At 46.7% G+C, this 21,619-nt stretch overlaps 1 protein-coding gene across 1 annotated transcript; it reads left to right on the top strand.

Moving 5' to 3' along the window:
• The first annotated feature begins 5,818 nt into the window (after positions 1-5,818).
• On the top strand, positions 5,819-20,341 carry LOC135875626 (epoxide hydrolase 1-like). Its single transcript, XM_065400574.1, has 9 exons — positions 5,819-5,944; positions 7,889-8,099; positions 9,593-9,773; positions 10,324-10,551; positions 12,272-12,401; positions 15,229-15,443; positions 16,175-16,283; positions 16,603-16,728; positions 19,918-20,341. Exons 1-9 carry the CDS (start codon positions 5,916-5,918, stop codon positions 20,117-20,119), a joined length of 1,431 nt encoding a protein of 476 aa, XP_065256646.1. The 5' UTR covers positions 5,819-5,915; the 3' UTR covers positions 20,120-20,341.
• Positions 20,342-21,619: the final 1,278 nt, after the last annotated feature.

The raw sequence follows: 21,619 nt of genomic DNA, 5'->3' as shown, positions 1-21,619 counted from the left end.
TCCATACCCTAAGGCACTAGCACAGCCTCTTGAGCTCAACAAGACCCACACCCTGAGGGCAATAGCGCCAGGACTCTCACACCCAGACTCTGAGTACAATATCCCAACCATTACCACCCCTGGGTAGCAGTGACCTAAATAAGCAGTCTTGGATCTGAACATTGTTTTTGTTTTTTTAATGTTGCTGAGTCTCTGAAACCAGCACATGTAACAACAAATCATCTGGTTCCACAAGACTGTTGTGTAACTCCTCCTCCCCCCTCCACAATCCCACTGTCTGCCATTCATGTAATGGTCTCAGTTTCATTGGGAAGTGCCCTGAGGATCCTCTTAACTTCCTAATTAGCAACAGAAGGGGCTAATCCTTGCTGGAGGTAGCAGTGAAACATTTGTGAGCTCTTCTGAGAATGAAAGAGGCAGAGAAGGGGCTGTCTCCAGCTGGGAAAACACAAACTTTTATTCCCATACTTACTACAGTAGACCATGGGAAGGAGATGTGTATGGGCAGCGATGGGGAGGGTGCTGTGCAGAAGGGGTCTGGAGATCTGATGATGGGATGTTGGGACAGTAGGTGTGGAGAGAGGAAGATCCTTTGTGACTCCTCCAGGCTGTTAGCAACTACCTGAACCTAAGTTTTATGTAAGATGTTTTGAGGCATCAGCCACTGTGGAGGCCTCGTGGACAGACTTCCCATGGGAGGAGGGAGGTGATGCCTCGAGCCGCTCTCAGATGTAATAATTTATTTGCTGTTAATAAGATTCAGGAATTAACGGCTCGGAAGCGCTTAGGAGTTCAGCATTTCTTACCGAGATATAATAATCAAGGCTGAGTACAGAGGCCGCCATTCATGCTTGGGGCAGATTTCGGGGCAAAACAAATCTCCTCTAGACCAGCTGAGGCCACTGTTTCCTTTGGGAAGGGGGCATCTTTTCCTGCCCATTGTTTGTGGGTATTGGGGCATGGGTAGAGCTCTTCCTTGGGCTCCAGGACCCAGCCAGAGGCCACAGACTCTGCTCAGCCACATGTTCGGTGCAAGAGGGATGAGAGTTGTTGGTTTGATTTAAGCAATAACAAATTAGATATGGAGCATTTTCTTGGGATTTGTGTCCCCCTGGGAAGAAATGATGGCCCAAGACAGAGCCACCAGGTCCCCGGGAAATGCACTGTGCAGAGGTCCTTAGTGCTATTAAAAGGTGAACATGTGATATGTGGATTTTTCCTGTGCGAGGCCATTTCTGGGCAGTGGTGTATACAGGGCATATCTAGAAGATGAACTTCCTGTCAGACCCTCATCCAGTCTCCTTATAATTATCTCTAGGATGGATTTGGTCCTTCAAAGCAACTGGGAGATGACCAGCAGATTCAGCCCTAGAGGGTGAGGAAATGCTTCCCGGCCCTCTCTGGTGATCAGCTCTGGATAGCCCACAGAGCTTTTGAAGTTAGTGGAGGCATATAGAAGCCCAGACAAGGAAGCTCCCAGGAAACTGCCAGAACACGCAGGACAGCACCCAATGCAGCACAAGTATATTCTAGCCAGCAAGCTATGAGGTGTCCACATGAAGAGGTGATAGCCTGGTCCCCAGAATGTCAATGAGTAAGGAGGGCTCCTTGCAACATTGTTACACACTGAGATATTTGTTCCCTTAGTGAGATTCTCTGAGATGCTGAAGCTGACTTAGTTCCTCTGAAAGAGGGACTATTAACCAAGGTCGGTGTGACCAGGGCTGCACTTCCCCTACAATCATAAGAACGGCCATACTGGGTCAGACCAATGGTCCATCTAGCCAAGTATCCCGTCTTCCAACAGTGGCCAATGCCAGGTGCCCCTGAGGGAATGAACAGAACAGGTAATCAATCATCAAGTGATCCATCCCGTCGCCTATTCCCAGCTTCTGGCAAACAGAGGCTACGGACACCATCCCTGCCCATCCTGGCTAATAGCCATTGATGGACCTATCCTCCGTGAATTTATCTGGTTCTTTTTTGAACCCTGTTATAGTCTTGGCCTAAGGAGAAGGGCCAAGCATTACAGTCACCTCCACAAACTCAAGCCAGAGGCTCACAGTGACTCTGAAGATCACAATGGTTGTTTTAGGTTTTACAAGTTACCGTCTACCTCTACCCCAAGATACAAAAGCACAAGACTGAGAGTCAGGACTCTTGGGCTCTAGTCTCAGCTCTGTCACTGACTCACTGGGTAACCATGAATAAGTCGCCAGTTTCCCTCTCACTGTCTCAGTTTTCTTTCCTCTGTAAAACAGGGATAAGGCATAAGGATACTAACTTGTGAGGCTTAAGTCATTGACGTGTGTAAAGGCCTTTGAGATCCTTTGATGAAGGTGCTAGAATGGGGGAAAGCACTGTTATCACTGATGCCATGAACTCCTTATGTCCACCAGAGGGAACCCAATACACACAAAATTATTGCAGGTTTCAGAGTGGTAGCCGTGTTAGTCTGTATCAGCAAAAATAACAAGGAGTGCTGCTTTTGGCCCATAGCATAGGAGTTAGTTTTATAGAGAGATCCGGTGCTTAATTTGTGCTAGGACTTGCCAGAGCTGAACCCCAGCACCTCTGGGCTTGTCGGTTCATAGCCCTGGCACCTCTGGGTTTGCTGCATCAGTTATTAATGTAAAAAAATTGCTTGAGCCCGGCACCTCTTTCATTACAAATTGAGCACTGGAGAGATCCTTTCAAACTCAAGGTATGTCCAGGTGCCTTTTCAAGCGGCAGGTGCTCAGACTCTGATCTGTGGAGCCCTTGCTGCTAGTGTGTAGTGAGCTGGCAGGTTACGCTGTGACTGCTTCTGCTTGTTTCCAGGTGCTAAACTGGAGCTAAAATACACTCAAATGCTTACTATTACTTTGCCATGAGAGCGTTTGCTATAGTCATTATAGGGGTGATATGCAATGATCATTAGGAGCAAAGTGCAATGGCAAAAGGGAGGGGAGATGTCCAAGAAACTCTCTCTCTATTAAAATATGGGTCATGCCCTTAAAAGGTTTGCAATCCCCTATAATAGATGCTGGCTGTGCAGCGGCTGCAGGCTGCCAGCATCTCTCAAGCCTTGGAGTTATATCTGCTAGACTGAAGTGCATTAGGGCAAATTTCTTTGCCACCTTTTTTTTCTGAACGATATAAAAGCAGCTGGGCCAAGGGGAAGCTCAGCAAAGTCATGGAGCAGTAGGTCCTGCTCCTCGCTTTGCTGCACGCCGGACAGGCACAATTAACAGACAGCTTAAAAAAGAAAGCATTGTTAGTAGAAGCCTACTTGCTATGAAGATAATGAATCCCACAGCTAAAGTAGTCAGAGCCGCTTGGGGAATGTCAGCAGGGTGAGTGGGGAATTCGTATTTTTGTTAATGAGCACTGGGTGAGTTAATTCCCTGTCCACCGCCCTACATGTTCCAGCCGATCAGATATGGCTTTAGTAACACTCGTGTTTTTGATCTCCTTAGAGACCAGACTGGGAAGGGAGTAAGAGCTCCAGGGCTTCTCTTGAGTTCCTCTTACAGCTCCTGGGTGGAATATTATCCTAAGAATGTATGTATGTATGTACCTGTCTGTATGCCCTAGGTAGAATGGAGACTGAATTCTCTTCTCTTTGCTCCAGGACAAGTATTGTGCCTGGGAATCAAACTTAAGGGCAACAAAATGGGACAAATTCTGCACCTCTCATTAATGAAAAGCAGTGACATTAATGGGAAACTGCAAAGCCGTTCTGTTAATAGCCACCCATCCTGTCCTTCCTTATGTCACTAATGACTCCTGAGAGGACTGAAATAATTGTAAAGATAAACATGACTTTTCCCTATTGATACTGCTTGTTTGCATTCTGCCTTTCACTCAGTTTGGACAATGAAACTGGAGAGGCGTCAGTTTTGCTTTAAAATCTTGTCAATTTCCTGTTAGTTCCTGGTTCTCAGGTGCTAGAACCTGCTGCAACCATGGCTAGGGAAGGTTTCCCATTTGTAAGCAGGGGAGGAAAATAATCCTTTATCCCTTTCCTTGGCATGTTCTCAGGATGAATCTGTTAATGTTTGCAAAGTGTATTTAAGTTGACAAGTATGATACTGCTTAATTTAATTCTGTTCTGAATCGAGGCAGATTGTCTTGTTAAATGTTCATCATTCAAACTCCAGGGTGCTTTCCCTCTTACGATGGGGGTATTCTGCAGTAATCTAAGCAAGCACTACAACTGACAGTGTTTGAACCCACAACTGTACAGAACAGTAGCATTGCCATTTTTAGAAGGGCAGGTCAGCAGTAAAACTCTAGGGTAAAAGTGTGAAAGAGCTGCCAGCAGCTGATTTAATTTGCAGCGTGTCTGGAGAAAATCAGCATATTACATGCGGTCAACTCTGCTCATTTCAGATGTATTGAGAAAAGGGGGAATCAAGTAGATAATGAGTTTTGTAGTTCAAACCAGATATCTCCCTGAGAAAATGCATGGACTTAGGACTCACATTAAAATGATATGAAAGTCTTGTTGAATTCAGCTATAGCTACTCCTGCCAAATGTTCTGCATTTTGGCCACTAGAGGTAGCAGTATAACAGAAAAGTATTCTTGTTTACTGGGTAGAAAGATACTGCAGCAGTCCAAGAGCAGACGATTTCCCAGGATTCCCTTGCACTCTCTTTTCCTTCAGGGCTTCCTCAGTTCCTCACAGACAAAACTTCAATGCTTTAGACCCCTATTTAAAATGCAGGGTTAGTCTCAACCATACCAGGATCATCATTTATTTATCTCCCTTTGCCTCCTTTTTATTAATGGCCCCAAACTGTCTCCCCTTATATCTTAGCTAAAGTCCATCTGATTCTCCTTTGCCAGGAGTAACTCATTCAGCCCTTATCTTTCTCTTTGGAGCCTTGACTATCTATGTTGGTTCCTTTCCAGCATTCCTCATACAGAGGATTTTACCTTGGGATCTTTGAGCCACTTCCTCATCTAACTGCACAGGCCACTTCACTTGTATTTACTGCTAAGAAAGAAATAATAAAGATTTCCCAGTGTAAGGTGTCCCTTAGGCTCTCCTTCATTTCAGAGAGATCACAGTCCGTTGCACTTTAATTAGCATTCTTACAGGATTTCCCAGCTGCCTTCCACGTGGCTGGGTTCTAATTCTTCATTCTGTTGCTCCTCATTCACTTGATTTCTTAATACAATCTCTGCTTATGAATCCAAATGCCAGGCTCTGAAAGGCCCAGGTAACCCATTTTCCTCCCACTGCCAGAGGTGCAGGCTGCCCTGAAAATGCAGAGAGACTGTCAGCAAATGGGACTTCAGCACCAAGGATCTCAATGATTGTTGTTTTTCTAAAAAACATGCTCTAGTTCAAACATGAATTATTTCAGGGAAAGTCTTTGGCCTGTGTTACACAGGAGGTCAGACTAGATGATCACAATTGTTTCTTCTGGTCTTGAAATCTATTAATTGTTCCATTTCACCTGGAACACTGCATAGACACAGGAAATTTCTTCCTCCATCAATGAAGTGTCAGCATCTCAGGGGTGAAATACAGCAGCCATTCTGCACTAATGGTACTACAAGGCAATTTAGGATAGGAAGCGAAGGAGAATCCTTTATCCAAATGAGACTGCAATGGAATGTTAGGGAGGCAAAATATGATTCCCTAGGCTAGAATGCAGCTAGAACACCCTGATGCTTAGGACGAGGTCTCACTTTTTTGTCTCATCCAAAACTACAGATGAATTGGAGAGGTGCCCAGGTGACTGGGCCATCTGCAATTCCACACTAAGGCAACAGGTGGCACTAGTAGACTATATATAGGTCATTTGCATCGTCACTGAGAAAACAGAGAAGGCGGTAGCTGCGGTTGGGGCCCGTGAGTTTCTAAGTCCAGCACTAGAGTTGGGCTGAACTGAACTGCAAGTCACAGGCACCTGTACAGACATGTGGCAGCAAATCCTTCAGAGTGTCCGGTGAGTGCAGCAGGTGCAGGAGAGCCCTTTGAGGGCGAGTGCTATGGGGTTGTGCTGTTAGTCATCCAGAATCATGGCAGAGGGGTGAAGTCCAACAGGGCCCTTGGTCCAAGCTCCAGCACTAATCTAATGCTGGGAACGGAACACTACCCAATGTAGCCATTCCATTCGGAAGGGTCACCTGGGAGTGGTTGACTATGCATCCCCTGGACTGAGAAATCTTTGCTAGTGAACTCTGCTTTGGGGCAGTCAAGGGGCTGCTGATCTGAGCCACTTGATGCGGATTAGCAGGGTTAAAGCTGCTCAGCCCTGAATTGGTGCCATAACCTGCCATGATACTCTGTATTTCAGGCCTCCAGGCAGCTAAACCTCTGGGATTTAAGTGCACGGGGATTCGATTACCTGTTGCGTAAACTGCTCAGTGCCCGGAAAGCACCATGAAGGGGGCGGCTTAGGCTTTTTGTTCTCAAGAACACTGCTCCCTCTTGGCAGGCAGAACTGACAGGAGCCTCCTGCTCAGCAACTTGACTGGGGCTGTTTCAGAGAATGTTGCCCCATTTTAGCCGCGGGGTCTCCAGTAACTAAGGTTGCCACCCGTCTAGGTTTTCCCAGGATCGTCCCTTTTTTGAGGTAGCTGTCCTGGGAAATCTGTCGGTGCTCAGGTCACACTGCCAGCTGGCCAGTTTTATTGGCTCAGGATCAGCAGGATCTCCCTTTTTTTTGCACCTCAGAGGTGGCCACCCTAGCCCAGCAGGAGCTGTTTCTGTTCCAGATCGTGTGGGTGGAGTGGGAGCAAATGCAGCTGTCTCCCCCTTTTTCACTGCCCTGGCTAGGCACAGGGCAGCCCCTCACACTCTTTGTGTCTCCACAAATCTCCTTTCCTGACCCTCCTAACTTCCTCCACAATCCCCCACGCCAGGTCTAGACACAGTCACTATTCCCACAGCTGGCAGAAGAGCTGGAGCAAGGCTTGGAGGGAGAGACCACATAGCTGAGGGATGATTGAATGGCTTTAAATGATACCTCATATTTGCTAGTGCCTGCCCTGATTACGTGACACTTTCCTAGATAGCCTGAGTTTACAGCACCGTATTGCAATATGATATAGGGCCAGTGTCATGGTGAGTATGGGCCCTAGAGAGTGACAGCCCTGGGGAAGGAATGGGGGCACCAGACAGAGATGGCCCTTGTCACGCTGTCTGGAGTGGCCGACCTCAGGGCAGACTGTCAAAACCAGGTAGACGCCCCAAACTGGTGGTATGTTCTGTAATTAGATTTCATCAACTGAGTAACCAATGTGAACTCCTAGATCACTATACCAGTCTTACTATGGAGTCATAGACAGTGCCCTTGGGCTCTGCAGTCTATCTTGCCACCCAGGCAAGCTGGACTTTGATAAATGGTCAGTCAAAAATCACAAAATATTCAGGGTCTTTCCAGTGCCCAAAGACCAGTCACTTACCCCAGATCAATCTGTACCTTAGATCTCTCACCAAAGACGCCTGTAGCAAATCCTGTAATAAACTAATTAAAGGTTTATTCACTGGGAAAAAGAAATTAGAGTTATTTACAGGTTAAAGCAAGCAAGCATGTATACACAGATGAGTTTCAGTCTGTGATTCAAAAGGTGACAGATATAATCTATAATCAGCTGGTGCAGTTCAGTTCAGCTCTTATTGAAATTGTTGTTCTGTTTCTAACCTGATTCCAGGCTCTTAGGCGACATCTTCAGAGCTGGCCACTCATTCTGGGTGTCCCCAACTTGGGAGGGAGACCTAGGGCCTGATCTCCTGAGGTGATGGGAACTCATGGCCCCTGTTGACTTCATAGGAGTTGTGGGTGCTCATCCCCTCCCAAACTCACCATGTATGTATATGGGTCTTGGTGCAGTCTCAGTGTCTTGAAGCTTTTGTTCCTGAATGCGAGCATCTTGTGTCTTCCTAGGTCCTTTAAATATCCCTGGAGGAGTATAATTCTGGCCCCTGCTGCTCTGGGAGCTGGAGGGCTCCTGGTTTGTTGGCTCCTGTCTAGACGGAAGATCAGGACTCTAGAAATGGGAGATGGATGGTGGGGCTCAGGCGAGAGGCCCCCAAGAGAGAAAGAAGATGAGCGGATCCGATCCTTCCAAATTGAAACCTCTGACAGGGAAATTCAGGTATCACTGACTGAGAAATAGGGAACTGGGAGAGGTATCCAGGGAGGGGCAGCTGGTGGAGAGTAGAAAGCAGAGAGGTAGAGTTAGCCAGTCAGATCCATCTAACTGCTTCAAGGTGATGACCTAGTGACCTTAGCATTGTACTTGAATACTCCAGCACAGCAGTCTGGCACCATGGGACAATGTACTGGCTATCCATTCCTCCACACTTGAGTTCTACTCCAAATTAGATCACAAAATAACTGAGTTTTCTTAGCCCCAGTCTAAGGGAAGTTGATCAAAATCTCCACAGAGTCCAAGACAGTTTCTGCTGAGAGGCCTACGCCTGAAACAGCAGAGGCTGCTGCTGCTGGTGGAGACTGAGATGCACTGAATGGTAGAGCTGTCTGTATGGGTTTAGGAATAGCAAGGGGCTGCAGGTCAGGATTGAGGGCATCAACTGAGCTGTGTGTGGGGAATCCAGCACTGGGATAGCGGGGTGCTGCAGGTCGGGGGTGAGGAGCACTGGCAGAACTATTATGGGAAAGTGCAGACTAGGCCTATCACTAAGACTCTAATTTACTAGTAGTGGGCAGGTCAGGTAACTAGGATTGAGCAATGGAGACTTTCACCTTTAGGTCACCAGTTCCACTCCAGTCCCTGTCAGTAGTGATTGAAAGCTGCTGTCATTTTGATTTGATTGAGGAGCTGCTCATGTTGGGTGGCCAGATCACAAAACCACCCTGCATCTGGCACCAGTTATCTCTGTTGTTTGGTGTTTCTGCTCAGGCTGCAAGGACTGAATAGGCCTTGGAGACTGTCCCTCCAGGGCAGGGGTGAGGCACATTTGCTGGGGCAGTACGGGGTTCCATGCCAGATCCATATTATGGATAAAAAGACGCCTTCAGCTCCCAGGGCTCATAACCCAGCACCATGGTAAAAAGAGAGGGTGAAACCCAGGTGTTTCACCGAGCAGGATGCTTTAGGCTCTCTAGGAGAATGCTGTTAGACTAGAACCTGGCACTTCCACGCAGCAGCCTCCTCTACCCACCTTTCCTCCAAGGAGCTCAAAGCCCTTTACAGTTATTAACAGCCTCCCAGCCCCTAATCTGCATTAGGTCAGTAGGATTACCTCACTGTATAGACAGGGAAACTGAGACACAGAAGGGAAGTGATTTGACCAAGGTGACATAGCAAGTCAGAGGCAGAGCCAGCAGTAGAACCCAGGAGTTCAGTCCCTAGTTCCCGGTTCTAACCAATAACATACAAAACATATTTTCACTATATACCTGATCTAGGAGGCCCTGTGTGGCATGTGGCTGCCTGGACAGTGCCCTTTGGGCCCCAGATAATGATATAGAAAGCAGAGCTGCCTCTTTAAGGCCCTGGGCAGGCAGGAGACTTTATCCTTGGCTCCCCTGTTAGAACATCTCCTCCAGCGGGTAATGGGCACTGAAAGCAGCCCCTGTGAGCCTGGCCTGGGATGGAGCAGTGTGGGAACTCTCCCTCTGCAGGAACTGCACCAGCGCCTGGACCAGGCCCGCTACACACCGCCACTTGAGGGAGTCGCCTTCCAATATGGTTTCAACTCCACCTACCTGCAGAAAGTTGTTGCCTATTGGAGGAACCAGTTTGACTGGCAGAAGCAGCTGGAAATTGTGAACCAATATCCACATTTCAAAACAACTATTGAAGGTGAGTCTCAGCTGCCCCTGAATGCTCCCTTTGGCTCCTCCAGAGGTCCTGGTGCCTCTTCCTCCACGGAGCACCCACCTATTGCTCCCCTAGCGGCCGTGGTGCTCCTAATAAGTTCCCTCTATTTTCTTTGTCTAGCTGCCCCATTGCCCTGTCCTCCCACTCATGAATCACCCCTCCATTGCACTGAGATACAGTAAAGCAGGCTGAGGTATCCAAGGCATCCATTGTCTGCTAGGGTCACCACCTCACAGGAATCAGCTTCAGAAGGACAAATTTAGGACTCCTTTCCCAACAGACATAGTTGCTGGGGTCTGGGCCTCTCTCACTGTGGCACTATTCCTCATCCGCAAAGGAGCAAACATAAACCCAAAGGGGTACAGGGCGTCCCCCTCCCAGCTCCAGCTGAGCAGCTTCCTCTCTCTGCTGTGGGTCTCTGTGTGGCTCTGCCGTGAACACTGGCTAGGAATTTGCCTCTCTCCTTTAGGGTCTAGGCCAGGAGCTGAGAAGCAACTATAGCATTAACTTGTTTCTCTTGGGTTTATGGCAGGGATTGAAGTCCATTTTGTCCATGTGAAGCCCCCTGGCATCCCCAAGGGTCAGGCAGCCAGGCCTTTGTTGATGGTGCATGGCTGGCCTGGCTCCTTCTATGAGTTCTATAAGATCATCCCACTACTCACTGACCCAGCTGGGCACGGCCTGAATGAGGATGTGGTGTTTGAGGTCATCTGCCCATCCATCCCAGGCTATGGCTTCTCCGAGGCACCTCACCAACGAGGTGAGTGATGGGCAGGAGGGAGTTAATTAAAATCCCAGTGCTTTCTGGAATAGCATCTGGGAGACATCCCTGGAACCATGGGTTAATTTCTGAACCTTGGGAGTTGGGTTCTTCACCTGCTCTTTTAATAAAGCAAATCTGGTGATGGATTGATGGCCCTAGAGACTGGTATCCACAGAACAGGTACAGCAGGGGCAAGGTCAGTGCAGACTTCTCTCAACCTGCCTCCCCTGACCTCTAGGGATCACACCTAAATATGAGAGGGCAATTCATGCTCCAGAAACCGGTCAGTCCTTGGTGTCTCTGCTGGGCTGGAGGGGAGGGGGCATTTATGATGATGATTGTGTTGTTGATGTGTCCAGTGGGAACTGGACTCGGACTTGCAGCTCAAGTCACACAGTCCACTAAATGCCCTGAAAGTGAAAGGCTTTGTGCCCTAGTCTTGTGAGCCAGGTAATTATTGCCCTGGTAAAAGGCTCCATATCTTATTTTCTACACCCCCCCCCCCAAGACAGCCAGTCACCCCAACCTTGGGCTGAAGTGGAACTGATGCCCCATAGACAATAGGCTCCATAGTCCATTTACCACTTCCCTGAGACCCCCCCCCCCCCGCCAATCCCCCCAGCCTGGAACCAGTAAGGAACCAGGGTCCTAGAAGTGAAAGACTCTGTATCCTATTCTGTGACCCCCCTGAGCCAGCAAGTCCTCTTCTGTGCCAGCTCTTTCTGATGTGTGTAGCACAATAGGTGAACACCATGCTGTAACAGATCCCTTCCTCAAAGGAATAGGGGTGCAATAGAACATGGGGCAATGTGAGGTGGGTGGTCATTAGAGCCAGGACACTTCATGGATCGGGGGGGGGGGGTTTCCAGTGGTGGTTGGAGGAGATAAGGGAGGGCGCTGGGAACCTTAATTGGGAGGCTGTTACAGGCCCATAAGGTGTCCTGAGAGAAGATGCAGGATAAGTGAAGGAGGCAACAGGAACAGAGAATAGGGAGTGGAAGAAGGGGAAATGGGGAGGGGGGCTGGAGACGGCAAAGCTTTAAACGGGAAGAGCAGGGATGTGAACTTGATGCTGGAGACTAAGTGGAAGCCAGTGAAGGGATTTGAGGATGGAGGGTGCAGGTATGGGGAGAAAGATTAATTTGGATGAACTGCAAGGTGGAGAAGGCAGAAGTGAAGAGGGAAGGAGAGTCTGTGCCCTATGTTGTATCTGGGAAAGCACCCTGCACCCTTACAGTGCTTCTTAATGATGATCCAAGAGACCTGGCTGTCTACAGTCTGGGACCCGACCTCTCCATACTAGGATGAAGGCAGCTGGTATCTGCTTCATTCTAGGCTTCTGGTGCTTTCAGTGCTTGTCTTCCCCATGGGACACTGAAATGGTTGCAGTGAACTCATTTCTTGGCCTTTTAACCCCAGTGTGCTAACTGCTTTGTGATAATGGGTCAGCTCCATCTGCCAGAGAAGAGTTAGTCTTTTGCAGTGATATTGGGAAAGTCCATGGGGCTGAGGTCACAAAGCTCTAGGGGTGGGGGTGGAGTTTTGGAATGTAGAGGTAATTGGAAGCCTTCCAATCCCCAAGTCTCCCTTCACTGTGATCCAGAGGACTAGTACTAGGCAATACCCAACAGAACACTGACCTGTGTCCCCTGTGGTATCAGTGATTCTTCACTGAGGGAGAACAGGTGTTTAATAATAGGTTTCTCCTTATGCACAGGTTTTGACACGCTGGCTGCTGCTCGGATATTTCACAAGCTGATGCAGAGACTGGGCTTCCAGGAGTTCTATGTACAGGGGGGAGATTGGGGCTCTCGGATCACCGTAAACATGGCCCAGATGCTGCCAAAGTGAGTGGCAAAGGGGGTTAGGAGAGGGATAGTTGTCTGTTCTGGTTCCTATGACACTCCCTGCCCTCCCCCTTGTACTCAGGACACATTGTTGCCAACTCTGGTAGTTTTATCCCCAGTCTTGTGATATTTGGAATCTTGCTCCCCAGCTCCTGAAGTCACGTGGCTACATAAGAATCTCATCATCCATTTAAAAAATAAAAGAACATTTCTAGTCCTTGTAGTTGGAGAGAACTGAAAAATCTGAATCCTAAATGCTTAAAAATCAAAAGGAAAATGGAAAGAACCCATAATATACTGATTTTAAAAAAAAATCTCTTGATTTTTAGGGCCTGGCTCCAGATTTTGGAATGTTTTTGGCAGTATTCAGAACAGTGCTGACCAGAGTGTGAATGCTGCTCACACTCCTCTTTAACACAGAGTTGAGGTGCATGCAGACTACACATCCCAGCAAGCAGTCAGGCAACTCAGTTGGAGCATTACATTGTGTGAGCTGTCACCTCTGCAAGCCGCACCCTTGTATTAAGGATTCAGATGCTTGCCTTCTTCTCCAATGGATAGGGATTAACAATCAGGCCTCGGACTTCTGCCAAGTTATCTGTACAGCTCTTGTTTGAACAGCCCTAGCCCAGAGAATCTTTACCAAAATATAGCTGACGAGCAGTCTCCAGGTGACCAGGAGTCAGGAGGAGTCTGAAACTATTTCTCTTGACTTTTCTGCATCGCTGGTAGGCAGTAGTCTGGATTCTAGAGCAAGAAGCAAAGCTACAATCCTGTAAGGGGGTCTAAGCTTTCCTTAGCTAGAGTTGGAACATGGTTCCTGACCTACCATAATACATAATTAGTAGAGAGATCCTAGGATGTAAACTGACCCCAAAACAAGCACCATAACTGGAGTCTGTGAAACTGATTGAGAATTGGTCCCAGTCCCCTTTGCATTTGTAGGGTTGTTTCATCTTGAGTAAAGCACTCTTCTTTCCTCTGATTTGTCCATACTTTTTCCTATGTATGTTGCTGTCACTTGGACTCTCTCCATAGAGTTAGTGTCCTTTTTAAAAAAGAAATAGCATAGATCCACATTTTTTTTAAATGGCCATTAATGTTGAGTGTCCCAGTTTTTGGATACCTCAAGTTTGACACCCAAAATTAGTGGCCATTTTAAAAAAATGTTTGCCACAGTGAGGGCCCAAGCTGAATGTAAGGCTACAGCTCTGGCTTCACGGCTAATCTACACAGCCATCCTGATAATACAAATCAGTACAGGCAACAATGCATAGCTGACTCCTGTTGAGTTTATCCTGCACTCTACCCCCCAAATCCAGATCATTCTTGGGGATGCCTTGCCGCTGCCTAGCTCCTCTTTTCCATTCTGGTTTTGTGAATTGGATTATCCCCTCTTACGTATACCCCCTTCTTTGCATTCATCTTTATTCATTCCCGTTTCATAGATCTCAGCCCATTTCTCAAGCTTGTTCTATTGCATTCATATTTCAACATTATCTAAAGTATTTGTGATGGAATGGGTTACCTAGGGAGGTGGTGGAATCTCCTTCCTTGGAGGTTTTTAAGGCCCGGCTTGACAAAGCCCTGGCTGGGATGATTTAGTTGGGGATTGGCCCTGCTTTGAGCAGGGGATTGGACTAGATGACTTCCTGAGGTCCCTTCCAACCTGATATTCTATGATTCTATGATCACTCCCAGCTTTGAGTCAGCTGTGAATGTGAACTGTGCTCTCTCTATTCCATTCTCCAAGGCAGCCTTAAGGCTTAGAATAGGCCCACCCGGTGATCTCTCTTCCAAATCAGAAAGGAAAGGTAATGAGGAGATTCAAATCTGGTTGAGAAACCTTTGAGAGGCTAAATGGTAGCATGAGATATACATTCCTTCCCCGCCTAAAATGCAAGTTTAGAACATCTGGGTGGAGGAGAAACATGAGGCTGCTCTTAGAAGAGGAAGTTAAATGTTAGGCTATGTCCACACTGCGTACCTTACAGCGGCACAGCTGTGCCACTATAAGGTCTGCCGTGTAGCTGCTCTTTGCCGGCAGGAGAGAGTTCTCTTGCTGGCAAAATAAAACCACACCCCTGATCAACAAGTTTTACTGACAAAAATGCAATGTAGACATAGCCTTAGACAGTGAGTTGTTGTAAAGCACGTGCTCCATGTTAGCTCCCTAGGTGAAAGGAGACCAAATCAAGGGGGAAGACACTAAAGGAGTTAGTCATCATGGCCCAGATCCTTAAAAGTATTGAGGCTCACAACTCCCAGTGATTTCAATGGGAGTCTGGCACCTAAATACTTTTGAGGATCTGGCCTCATGTAGGAGGAGGACTGTGAGGTGCAGCTAGCATCCAGGGCAGGGAGTCTCTGGCAGCTTTAGAGTCATGTGTGGTTCACCACAGGCTTCTCAGAAAATGCACAATGAAGTCCTCATTATCTAGGGTTCAAAATGAGGCTCTGAGGAGAACAACCCAAGCCACAGTGATGGCTGTGCCATGCCAAGTCAAATGGGAGTCTAAGACTGCTGTAGTTATTCTGTCCTCCCCAACACAGCTGTGCTGGTGCTTGTATCAGCTACGCTATCTCTAGTCTATTTGCTACATGTCTTCACGTAAGGGAATTGTGAATACACGTGCCTGAACAGCTATGTATGGTTAGGAGAAAGACATTCTTCCAGAAGTACCGATGGGCCTAGTGCAGTGTTGCTGTCCTAGCACAGCTCTGTATCTCAGAGGGAACCTGGAGACAAGATCCCTTTTGTTCTCTGTTGTTATTGTTAATCCATATTGCTGATTCTTATTCTATTCCTCAATACCATTGGTTCCAGGTCCGTGAAAGGGCTTCATCTGAATTTAGTCTTCATCACCTCAGGAGGTTTGGGGAGGCTGGTGTCTTTACTGCTGGGGGCTTACGTGCCATGGCTGGTGGGCCTCACCAGGGAAGACTCCCGCCGCTTATACCCATACTTGGAGAAGAACGTGTATGAACTTCTGCGGGAGACCGGGTATTTGCACATCCAGGCCACCAAGCCAGACACAGCAGGTAGAGTACAGTCTCCACATGACTGTGGAGTTCGTATAATAGACACATGTGGTCCATGAGATACCTGTCAGATCTGGACAAAGGCCTAGAATGTTTGAGGAGCAATGTGGACTGAGCAAAGGACTAGGAACCAGGAACTCCAGAGTTCTAGTCAAGTTCTAACAATATTACACATGGCTTTCGGCAAGTCACTGTATCTCCATCTGACTGTTTCCTTAACTGTAAAATACTTCCCTACCCCACCAGATGAACAGATAATATGCTATATAAATGCTGCATTTATTATATTTTGGTTCACAAAGCATGGGTAAGAAAAGGATAGTGGGTGCACAGCATTCTTACCCTTCCACCTTCGTAAACACTGATTAAGGGCACTTAGAACCTGCTGACCTGTTCCATTCACACCCATTGTTTGGGAATGCTATCCCCACTTCCTGTCTCCTTTAAAGTGTAGTTCCTTTGGACACTTTCCCATCGTGCCATTACTGCCACCATCATGACTGTCCTAGTTCTTGGCTTTTCTCTGCATTAAAAAACTAGGGGGTCTGAGAATGACAATCTGGGCTCTGCCAGTACTAAACTGTCCCAAATGGAATAGCACAAAGATGGGTAGCATCCAGAGTCTCTGCTTGATCCCTCTGGGAGACTTTCTGGAAGTCCAGTTTATCCTTAGTGGAGGTAATACAGTGCCATGTGAACCTGAGAGCTCTTCTGTTGCTTTCCTGAATTAGGCAGTGGACTAAACGACTCCCCCATGGGACTTGCTGCATACATTCTGGAGAAGTTCTCTACCTGGACCGATAGATCATTCCGGGACATGGACAATGGAGGTCTGGAGAGGTATGGAACAATGGCATGCCAATGAATGGGTGTGAGGGAGAAATGTAACTAAAGGAAGGCTGCTCACAACAATAGGGAGGTGAGACAATCCACCACTGAGAGTAAATTTAAGTAGAGGGCAAGGGAACATACACCAGGCAATTTGCAGTTTAGAATTGTAATGGACTACTGCACCAACGCTCAGTGCTCTACAGCTTAGCTTAGGGCCAAGTGATGAGTGGAGAACAGATATGCTGTCCACTCTTCAGGGCATGTACCTGATAATGTGCAGAAAGTAGCCCCTGTGACAGTGATGCTTCTCTGGTTTATCCCTCAATAGGAAATTCTCTATGGATGACCTTTTGACCAATGTGATGATTTATTGGGTAACTTCGTCCATTGTGCCCTCAATGCGCTTCTACAAGGAGAATCTTTCCAAGAACCTCAACACTGCTCCCGATGCCAGGTAAAGAAGGGGTGGGATAAGATGCAGGCTAGACACCATTGCAGGCATATAGAATAAACTATCTAGGTACTTATATGGCTCCATCATTGTAGTAGTTGAGCTCCTCCCACATATTTCAAAAACAAATCAATCCAGGTTCTTATATTGGTACTATCACTATAACAAACAGGGTGTGTTCTTCCCCCTCCCCCACCCACCAACCTATAGGAGAAATAGCTTGATTATTTTTGGAATGTAGAGGTGTGGTGACGTGTAGAATTTCTTGAAGGAACATGAAGTCACAGCCATGGGTTTTGTATGTGATGTGTTCAAAACAGAGCTCTTCTTAGCTCTTCTGGGAGTGAGTTTAGTCTGAGGCTAGCTCCTGTGAAAGTTCTGTCTCCTACACTCATGAGCTTCTCCCTTTTGGTCAACAGTTTCACTGAATTAATAAGGGAATTAGTAAGTAATCACTTTTAGACAGACTACAACTAGGAGCCACAGCTATAAGTAAAGAGGGAACACATGGAAGGAGAATTTAGAAAAGATATTACAAAGGGAGTGGTCTTCTAGGAGAGGTGGTAGTGTGTTAATGTATTTAAGCAAAACATGGATGACTATCTGGAATTTGGTATGCTGAACAGGTATTAGCTTTGGGTTAGTAAAGAGCTGACTGCCACTGATAAGGCTAAGCAGGAGCACTTTGCTGAGCATGATTCCTCCCTTCCCACCCCAAGACTGGCTACCATTAGTTTCAGGCACTATAGGGAAACTGAGAAAACTGTCCTTTAGGATGGAATTGATTCCTTTAGATTTGTATAGGGGGTCTATGTACAACAGCAACAGGGGCTTTAAAATGCAATCAGTTACTGAGAGGAGATGGATCAATTACGTGGGAGGGTGTGGGCTCCTGCCACACCAATTTAAGTGTAGTAAGTGTTAAACTGGTCTAGTCTAGAGCACACAAAGCTGTTCTAGAAGCTGTCTGTGGTTGTTTCTAGTCCAACACTGCTATTTACCTCTTCAGTGGAAGCATTTCAGAGCCTGAATGGCACATACTATCTCTCCAGCCTAAGTAGTAAGCCAGAAGAAGGGAGGCACTCCCAGGAGGCAGCAGTACCTATGGCCATGACTCAATTTGCTGTGCCAGTGCAGGCCCTACCCGCAACTACAGTCAGCAGATTTGGAAAATATCAAAAGATATGTCAAATATTTCAAGCATCAGCATCCAACCAGTTATTCAACCTATGGTGCCTGGTACTGATGGTCTGGCCCTTGAAAAAAGGTATACTACATACGATGTGTGAAACTGTTCAAAGGTTTTAACAAAATACAAGTAACAATTTTGGAATTACAGAAAATAAAGGAGCATCACATGGTTAAAGAGATTCTGTGGTAGCTATGTGTTAACTAGCTAAACCAATTCATTAAGGAATGCTGAACAAGGTAAATTGCCTGCTCTAATCAGTGACAAACAATTAGCTAAATGGTATTGTCCTCAGTGTATAACAAATGTAAGGTTCGATTTATACCATTGAATAAGACATTGAATAGTCAGCTCAATTTGGTTTATGATGTCAAGTTGCCTTAATTAAAGATATGACAGCATACATATAGAAAGGCAAACTCACCAGGCCCGTCTGCTCATACTGGGCCAATCGGATTTATGATCTACAGGGTTTTTTTTTTGTTTTTGTTTTTAAAACACGAGGCAAGTTATTTTAATTTGCCACTAGTCCAATTGCAATTGACCACAAGGCAGACATATAATGGTTAGACACTTACATTTCTACTACCCTTCAAATTTCCAGCTACAGAGAATCAAAACCGCTTTAACCTACTTGAGAGCTTAGCTTGGGTGCAAACAAGATTCTCAGCCAATCATTCCATTTGTCTTTGTGGCTGGGTACAACATGGGGGACTGTTGGACAAAATTGTTAGCCAATAGTATGCATTTCTAAAAAGGATTTATAACTATATTAAAGTGAAGCAAATACCGTGCAGTGGTATGGACCAGAAGTAGCTACACTCAACTTGTTGATGTCTAACTGAATACTGCAGTGCGGTATATCACTGGAACCCTCAAGTTGAGCCCAACACCTTGGCTGCTGGTGCTGTTGCACATTGCTCCCCCATCCATTCGTCATGATGCCACTACCCTTTGGGAATTCCAGTGGATCATGGAAAACTAATGTCTCCCCATCCACCAGGACCTTAACAAACATTCCTCACTCCTGCTCGCAGTCATGTAAGCCCTTTTGGACACATGCGTTTAACCTTCGCCAATGCAACTTCAACTCTGATGAAGCTTGAAAGGCTGAATGGAGTTCACAAGAAGTCACAAACACCTCATGAAAGACCTGATGCAGACGATCCCTAGCTTTGATCTCCTGCGAAGTTCCTGGGCAACCCTAAACCGCATCCGCACAAACCATGGCAGATGAGGATACTTGCTGCACAAATTGGAAAATTAAAGACTCTTCAGTGTGCAACTGTGGTCACCCAGAACAGACCATGGAACATACAACTCAGTGCCCAATTCACAGATATGAAGCAGCTATCACAGCGACAGTCTCTGCTACTCTTGGCTTAACCATCTGAATGTAAAATGATAGTTGGTGCTCTAAATCTATATCAGCCATACGAAGAAGTATTAGTAAGCCATTTTTCCCAGTATGCTCTGTACTGAAATATATTAAACTGCAATGTATGAACTCTTGTTCCTGGCACAGGTAGAGATCGTCAAGAACAAGATAACTGTTCTGCTGAGGTTTGTGAGACTAATAGGCAAACTGGTTGAATTGTTGCAACAACCTGCGTACAGAATTCCAGTAACCTTGAACAACCAGTGCAGACTGCATGGGAAAAGAAATATTAGGGTACTCCTGATACAAACAAATTTGGAGAGTTTTCTGTCACAGTAACATACTAAGGTATACATGCTACTCAGTAGTGAGTATATATTTTTCCAGAACAGATTGCACTGTGGATTGTTTCCTACATCGATGGAGTAGTAATGATTTAACCCCTATCTTTCTGTATTTGTGCTGATTAATCTTGAACTAATGCTCTTTGGTGAATAGATCTGATTGAGCTTGATTATCTGACATTTTATTGATAAGCGAACCAAATGCTTTAAATAACATCTCCCTCCACAAAGAACACGCACTGATTTAAAAAACTCCTAACGGGATTTTTTTTTTTCTTTAGGATTGGAGTGTACGTACCTACTGGCATTGCTGCTTTCCCCCAGGAGCTTGCACATTGCCCACACTCCTGGGCAAAGAAGTTGTTCAAGAACATAGTTGTCTACTCCTACATGCCACGTGGGGGGCATTTTGCTGCCTTCGAGGAACCAGAACTCCTGGCACAGGATATCAGGCAGTTGGTCAGAAAGGTGGAGCATCTGTGAGCCATGAGCAAGCGGGGGGCAGTATGCACAGATAAATGGGCGCACATTGCTAGACCACCAGCCTGAGGTAATTAATAACTGCATTTCTGATAACACTTTGTAAAGCCAAGTATCCATTTGCTTGGTAGCTGCAGCTATCAGCCTCAAAAAAATGCCAGAAGGTTCAAAATCAATTTCTAGAGCTTTTAATTTAAAAATAACCATTAAATTCCCACTGAAAGGTAGGCGTATTTTGTCCTATTTCATTCTAGGAGCATTTTTGAGGGCAAACTCCTGCTGTATCCTGAGAAGGGGTGGTTGCTGTTTAACGTGTGACAACATTGCACTGCACTTTGGCTGTTTAAGGATAAAATGGCCCCCTATTTCTGAGCAAGGGCAGCAGGTTCCACAGAAAAGCTCACCCAAGTTGTCTTCATCTCTAGAGTGACTTGACCTGGGTTCAGTAGCTGAAGTGGAAGTGACAGGTGTGAAGGTTTCACTCTTCCAGGCATATGTGTCCAAGACCCTCTTCCTGGATGGCTACAGAGCATCATATGGCAAACTGTGCCACAAAGGTCAGAGAGCACAGCATGTTAAAATGCACCCTTCAACCACAAGGTCTGGATAGCCCTGCGCAAGAAGGCAGCTTTCCAACTTCATTTACAGTAATTGCACTGATCTACAGTGAGGCACATTTGTTGTAAGTTACAGCACTGACCACTCAGTCTCTCTACAGCTGTTAGGGCACTCACCCAGGATAGGGGAGACCCAGCTTCAATTCCTTCCTCTGCCTGAAGTGAAGAACAGATTTGAACAGGGACCTCTCAGGAGAGTGCTCTAGCCCTTGGACTACACAATCATTCTCACTCACTGGCCCAGTGTATTTTTAATTATTTACACACACTGAACAGCTTCAACAGGAGTGACAGAGAGCCCTACACTAGAACATCCCCTAGACCACTGGTTAGGGCACTCTTGTGGGAAGTGGGATACCCAGTTCAAATCCTATTCCACATCAGGCATGGGGGGTACTGAACCCAGGGTTCTCACATAGCAGTAGTCCCCAAACTTTTCAGTGTCATACCCCCTTCCCAGAGTTGGGGCTATGGCTGGGGGCAGGAGCAGAGCTGTGGCCAGGGGCTGAGGCTGGGCCCACGGCTGGACTGGAGCGGGTCTTCATGGGACTCCCTCCCTGCCCTGTGGGGGTTGGCTTGGGCCCTGCTGCACCCACCCCCAACGTTCCTCCATGCCCCCCTAGAGAGATGCACCCCACAGTTTGGGGACCTGTGTCAGATAGGATGTGGTAGACCTAACCACTGGGCTAAAGGGAGGCCACTTCTGCCTCCTCTCTAGCCCCTAGCCTTTTTTTTTTTTTTTTTTGGTAGAATCAGGCATGCTCCAAGAACACCTACTCAGTCAGGGTCCATAGCTGAGGTAGGTAACAAACACCAGGAATGAGGCAGCAGTGCACATATCCAGCAGTAGAAACTTAGCTGCCTTGGAGACTCATGGACATTTAGA

This window comes from Emys orbicularis, chromosome 3 (assembly GCF_028017835.1).
Source record: "Emys orbicularis isolate rEmyOrb1 chromosome 3, rEmyOrb1.hap1, whole genome shotgun sequence".
Lineage (NCBI taxonomy): Eukaryota > Metazoa > Chordata > Testudines > Emydidae > Emys > Emys orbicularis.
This window is presented reverse-complemented; position numbering and strand designations above follow the sequence as displayed.

Coding starts and splice junctions, on each gene's coding strand:
- LOC135875626 (XM_065400574.1), top strand. CDS start 5,916: ATGTGGCAGCAAATCCTTCAGAGTGTCCG. Junction 5,945..7,888: donor CAAATCCTTCAGAGTGTCCG/GTGAGTGCAGCA, acceptor GTGTCTTCCTAG/GTCCTTTAAATATCCCTGGA. Junction 8,100..9,592: donor CCTCTGACAGGGAAATTCAG/GTATCACTGACT, acceptor CTCCCTCTGCAG/GAACTGCACCAGCGCCTGGA.